The sequence below is a fragment of the Brassica napus genome, chromosome C3, assembly GCF_020379485.1.
Source record: "Brassica napus cultivar Da-Ae chromosome C3, Da-Ae, whole genome shotgun sequence".
NCBI lineage: Eukaryota > Viridiplantae > Streptophyta > Magnoliopsida > Brassicales > Brassicaceae > Brassica > Brassica napus.
The window spans coordinates 43068000-43074690 of NC_063446.1; the positions used below are offsets into that span (position 1 = coordinate 43068000).

The window sequence follows — 6691 nt, forward strand, 5'->3', positions numbered from 1 at the left end:
CCTCCGTTCGTCTATATATGACGTTTTAACTTTTTTTTGTGTATCAAAATAGTTGACGTTTTCCTAAAATCCATGCACAATATAATAACAAAGACTTTATTTACCCTTATATATTTTGATAAGTTTAACCGAATGATGTGGATAAGAGCACTCAAAGAATAACGACAAAGGATAAAAGAGACTTTAACATTTGTTGCCTTAATCCATGTGAGAATTCTATAACGTCATGTGTAAACGAACGGAGGGAGTACAAGAATAGATTGGAAAATCTTTATGGAACTTAAAAGGTTACCTTTCTTTTTCGAATTATTTTCTTCTTTTATTGCAATCTTTAGGAAAGTGTCAAACCTTTTCATCTTTCAACTTTCTTTGCCTTTTTCTTCTCTTCTATCTTACTTGATATTTATTATAGGTGTTGCTATTTTATGACTTACTTAAGTCTAGCTCCTTAAACATAATAGACAACTTTAATATTTTTACGGCTAAGCCCACCCTCTTATTGAACCATTTTGCTGGCCAATTCATTCAGTGCCATTCTTTCATAAGTGATGTTACAATTAACTGGAATGGTTCATACTAAGAAGGGGCAACACTCATTACTAATTTCATTAATTTAGCCGAAAGATAGGTCATTTCAATGCAATATTCATGCATAGACCTTATGTCATTATTCTTTAACCGCTCTTCTATATATTTAAGATATTTTTAGCTTTTCAGCTGCAATAAGGAAAGTTTTAATGTTTTTAATTATTGTCATCTTAAGATCACAATTCTCAGTCTATTCAATTTCAACCAAGCTTTATGGAAATTACTTTCGTCCTAAGTACTATACACCATTAGTGAATTTGACTCATTATTGCGGAGTGTCAAATTCAAGTATAGTACTCTTAATATGAACTCAACTTTCTCTTTTCATTCTAAGAAGTTGGTTCCGGTTAGGGCTGGAATAGACGAGACTTTCTATGAAAATTTTCAAAAAAATTATAGCTTTGAAATACACAAGTTTAAATTAGGATTTTAAACATAATCAACACATATATTTATTGAATACAATGCCAAGAAATTATGATGCTCCTGTGGGTAGCAACCATATTTTCATCAATAATAATAGTATTCGAAAAACATTTATGAGTGATGTATCGAATTACTCGGAATAGGTTATCTGTGGATATACTTAGTCTACACAATACAAACACTCTATAAGTCAGTTGATCGTATTTTGTGTTCATAGCCTACCTGTGGGTAACTATTTACTACACAAAATGATCAATACTTATTTAAACAATAATTTTTCATTTCGAAAATCATTTTAGGATTAAGTTACTGTGGTGATATCTTTATCTTAATTTTGCTCTTTAAATGAGAATATTGTTTTATAAAAATCATGCATGAATTACTTTAATTGCTATATGATTTATGTATAGAACATGATTAATTCTCATTTCACAGATCGAAATAAAATACATACATATAACATATGATTCAAGATTTCCGAAAACTCTCATCGGTTTTTATTCCGACAAACTTAAACATTATTCAGATCTAAAATTAATTAGTAAGTATAGATCCACTTTAATTCTATAAATTATAAATCTATTATACATTCCGGATTAGCTAGATGTTTATAACCATTAGCTCTGATACCATATGTAAACATGACTTTACATGAACCCTAAGATCTTTAACATCTAGACTAATCACATAATAGACTTTAAAGAGGATTATCAGAATACCTCGACTGATCGTTGCGGAAATCTTCTTGAACGGTTTCGGTTTTGGAAGATGAGTTATTGATCTCTAAGTAGGATAGATCTTCTCTCCCCTTGCCTACAACCTTTCTTTATGTGTTTTTTAGAATTTTCTTTCATGTGTCTTTGTGATGGTCCAAAGGCCACTATTCATAGGTGGGGAGAGGGACCTAGCTTCCTCATCAAGTTTTTATTACTTTCTCATCAAGTCTTTCTTACTTACTTGGAAAGTTTCATCATCTAATCCCAACCATCCATCAAGTTTGAGTAATGACAAGCGTTTTAGATTTCTAAAACATTCATTCATACATTGAACTTGTTCTCCTTTGAGGCATTAAACTTAATTCAAATGCCTTCTTACATTACACATGTTTTCATGAGTCACAAAATGAGAAGCCTTCTAGAACATGAATGACTTGTCCATTACTTAATTTTCATTAGAAACTAAACTCATTTAGTTACCATTTTATTGGTTACCAAGTGTCATTAGGGTTTAACAATTTCAATAACAATTGGATTAACATAAGACCACATTATGGGAAGAAATATTCATTCATATATATATACATAAATATTTCTTACAGATCGATCATCAAGATCTCCGAATAACTACTGTAACAAGTCGTCCCAAATTCAAAACATATCAACAGTGTGTAAACGTACCTTATCCATTAATCCATATTGTGGTTGCTGCTGATTGATTATGTCAAGCTTTAGATGGTTATCAGGTTATGATATTCATTCATTAAATCGACATTTGTTTTATTCGAACTCAGACCAACCCTAAAATGTATTCGAAAGCGTGTTGAACCCTTTACCTCAATTTTGGTCCCGTTTGATGATTTGTTGGAGCCTGTATTAAAAAAATAAATAATAGAAACCAATGTATTGTCCTGGTTTTACAGAATAATATCACCGTAGATATTTGTTACATTGACATAAAAATAAGTTAAGAATCGAGAAAACATAAAATTTGAGGGGATTTAGTGAATCCTCATTCAAGCCAAAGCTTTATCAAGTCTCCATCCTTAACGTTTGGCTGTCGCTGTGTTTCTTATCGTGGGGTGACTGTACATGTGGCAACTGTTCCAAACTTTGATCCTTGTCATGCCAATAATCAAATTGATGAAAACTTACAACAAGATTGATTATATATATATATATGATCAGCTGATAATATGACATTTTTAAAAATAAAACCATATATAGGATAATACTGAACTTGGTAAAAGGATACACAAGAAAATGATCTCAAAAGCTTAGAAGAACAAAACAAAAGCACACTCGAAATCTTCTTTTTTCTGACTAGAATAAGAACTAAAAGAAAAGAATAAACAAAAACCATTAATGTATCATACTTCGTCTTCTTAGGATTAACAAAGGATTGAAAGATAATTATAAAGTGGATGAAGGGGATTACTGGTTCTGTAGCCTTTTCTAAGGCATAACGCCAAGATCCTTGAAGTAATCATGCTCCAAGGCAGCTCCTGCGTTGATTCTTTTGGTCGGATCCATTAATAGCATTTTCTGTAACAAAGACACATATGAACTCATAAAAGTTTAGATTGCTCTTTCCCGATTTGGGTTCACGACTTTAACCAATTCCGGTTATTAAAACATGTTCATGTTTCAGACCAGACTGGTTTTGGACTTTTGATTTGTTGGCACATACAAGGAGCCAAAACCAGTGTCTAACGGGTTTTAGTGTACAAACGGTTTCTAGTCCTAAAAACCGAATAGAAAGATAATTATGACTTTATAAATCAACTAAAACCTCATCAAATGGTTAGAGGTGACATAAAACCAGATCCATCAAAATCAGGCTTCTATATCTTTAATGTAAGAGAAGTAGATTATATATATGCATATGGTTAGTGAACTTACATAGAGGAGATCTATTCCATTGGGATCCAGATTTGGAACAAAGGACTCTAAGCCCTGTGGTATTAGAAACAAAAAAAAAAGCATGGGCAAGAATCACATTGTGTTGTGACCTCTTGTATACTGAAAACGATATGTTGAAGTGAATGAAGAAATTTGATGTACCGTTTGCTTCCATTTAGGGAAAGCAGATTTGTAATCCGGCAGCGAAGTTACCCCAGGCCATGTATCCTCGTATGGATTTCCCATGATTCTAGGGGGAAGATAACAACACATGGCAGGAAAAAATCTATAATAAGTCAACACTTCCATATATGTGTTCTACACTAGTTTTCAAAGAGTTTGATTTCAAGTTGAGAATGTTTTCAGAGCTCTTTGTGATATCATTGCAGACAATTTCGTCCCACTTGTCTGCAATTATAACTGGATCAAGGAAGTTAGTGGAGAAACCTGAAAATCTTGAAGAGTTGATCAATCTTGGAGTCTCCAGGAAATAAGGGCTTTTGGGTGATCATCTCCGCAAATATGCATCCCACAGACCAAATATCAACGGGTGTAGAGTAATGATGAGACCCTAGGAGTATCTCTGGTGTTCGGTACCAGAGAGTAACCACCTAGAAGGAACAATATGGCAAAACAGAGTGTTAAGAGCAGTGAAAGTGTTTTATTGTATTTTGAATCTAACATACTTCAACCGTCAAAGGAAATGTCCTTTAAGTAAAGACTTTTGGAATACATCCGTAATGTCTAAGTCCTTTATTCACAATTGTAAGATGCAAGACAAGTGTAATCCTCTATAATACTCTTTATCTCATTGAACAAAAGGATAAGAAAGCATGTATAAAGCCATGTCATCAGATTCATTAAATAACATGACCAAGATTATTAAACTCTTTGGCACCTCATGAGTAAATGTTCTGACGGGGATACCGAATGCTCTGGCCAGTCCAAAATCTGCAAGCTTTAGTGAGTTAGTGCGGCGATCAATCAACAAATTCTGTGGCTTCAGATCACGGTGGAGAACCCTGTGAGAGTGGCAATACGCAATTCCACGAAGAATCTGGTAAAGATAAGCCTGCAAACAGTAATGGAACAGCTCTGATCAGCCTGTGTTTATTACTAAAGACGTAACAGGAGGACATTACACAACTCAGATTTCAACAGTATCCAGCGAAACTAAACAGATACACATGTCAATGTTCAGCCACCATGACCAACCAAACACCTGAATAAGACAGTATCGAAGAAGTGCCTTCACATTAACAAAATGCATTAAAGCACCCAAATAAAGCAATGCCTAAAACACTCACTTTGATCATGTGTAGATCCTTGGAGAAATCAAGAGATGAGTCCATGTGCTTCTTGAGATCCAAGTCAAGATACTCAAACACCAGATACAAACGCCTCTCACTGTGCACTACATCCTGCAACCTGTGTACGTACCATCAAAACATTGGTCACAAGATTAAAAATACTTGACAATGTTGCTGTGCTGCATCTCTTTCAAGAGGGAGATTTCTCGAATAGCAGTACTAGGTACACCTTCATCCTCCTGCTCGAGGCGGATCTTCTTCAAAGCAATAGTCTCATTGGTGACTTTGTCTCGTGCCTTATAAACCACACCGTATGTTCCTTCCCCAATCTTCTCAACTTTCTCGTACTGCACATTATTAATATATACATTCAAGTGAACCAAAAAAATTCATCAAAGAAGTGAAACAATGATACCTGATCCATCACTCCCTTAACAAACAATCTGAAAGTCACCCTGCAGATTGATAACGAGGCATCAATTGGTTCAAGCTAACGAAAGACATCAATATCTCAGATCCAGGGATTATATGATTTGATTCTTTGGAGAGATTGTGAAAATGCACAATCGATTAAGACGGATAAGATTCTAACGAACTCGTATCTCTCCAACGAGCTAAAACGAACATTCGTAATCACGACCACGACGAAAAAGAAAAAGAAAAAAAAGAAAACTAGTCTAACGCTACTGAAAATGCTAAACACGGAAGAAACTAGAGATAATGCTAAGAGAAAGCGTGTTTGGTTGGGATTGCAAACAAGTTCGAGTCGGAATTCGAATGGACTAGAAGTTCATCCGCTAACAAGTTCACACGAGAATAGCAAAATCAACTCACCGGCGAAGGAGGTTTCTGTGCAGCTTTAGGAAAGAGAGGACGACCAGGGAAGGCGATTGACTAATAGAGTAAGGGCTTTTTCGTGTGTCTAAAAACTATTTTCTTTGCTTTTTTTTTTAATAACCACTAAATTTAATTAAATTCCACCTAACCGTATTAACTCGGTTCTTTACACCCGACACAAGAAAATTTACTTTTGCACAAGAATATCATATTTTAGATTGTGCTGACATTTATTTAACAAAGATAAAATTCTAACTTTACCTTAAATTTGATATCTTTTTTGATTTACTCTCTAAATATTGAGCTGAGCCGAGCTGTAAATAATAACCACTAAACCCTAAACTTAAATGTTATAATAATTTTAACTAAATTTATTTTTGAAAAATAGTATTTAATTTAAGGTATATCAAATAATTTTTCTAAATTAAATCTTTTTAAGTCTAGAATATTAAGTTTTTGAAGAGTTGCATCATGACATCATCAGATGAATTAATCTCAGTTACCGATAAAACTGTTTCTTGATTCATAGTTCTTACACTTTAGACTTGAGTGTTGTGGACGAAGAAACAATGTAAATAATATTTATAGAATAAAATACATAAATTCCTATCTTTTCTTCTTTATTTATAACATGTTTATCAGCACGTGTCCCTAATAGTCTGAGTTATAGAAAGCTTTTATTTATGATATTGATTTACCCTTGTTTCAAGGTAATAATATCGTTAGATCACTTTGGTGAGATCATCTCAATATTTGCAACCTAATGCACAATTTCATTATATTTTATATTCGTGTGTGTTTGCTTTCACTAGTTGTATGGTTTACTTTATGTTTTACTATTCATTTCAGTTAATCACATGTCATCACGTTAGTATTCATATTAACATGTTTATTAGCACGAGTCCCTAATAG

The 6691-nt window shown here is 33.5% G+C and overlaps 1 protein-coding gene across 1 annotated transcript; it reads right to left on the reverse strand.

Annotated features, from left to right (window-relative positions):
* Nucleotides 1-2932: 2932 nt before the first annotated feature.
* Nucleotides 2933-5842, reverse strand: LOC106368132 (cyclin-dependent kinase A-1). Its single transcript, XM_022705414.2, has 8 exons — nt 5358-5842; nt 5105-5289; nt 4940-5060; nt 4531-4704; nt 4080-4243; nt 3795-3882; nt 3633-3686; nt 2933-3275 (listed from the first exon to the last, which is right to left on the reverse strand). The coding sequence occupies exons 1-8, from the start codon at nt 5364-5366 to the stop codon at nt 3186-3188; spliced, it is 885 nt and encodes a 294-aa protein (XP_022561135.1). The 5' UTR covers nt 5367-5842; the 3' UTR covers nt 2933-3185.
* Nucleotides 5843-6691: the final 849 nt, after the last annotated feature.

Bases quoted from the DNA above. Each gene is read 5' to 3' on its own strand.
- LOC106368132 (XM_022705414.2), bottom strand. The intron at 3,687-3,794 runs GTACATCAAATT...CTAATACCACAG, and splicing joins TCCCTAAATGGAAGCAAACG to GGCTTAGAGTCCTTTGTTCC. The intron at 3,276-3,632 runs GTAAGTTCACTA...TCTTTGTTACAG, and splicing joins ATGGAATAGATCTCCTCTAT to AAAATGCTATTAATGGATCC.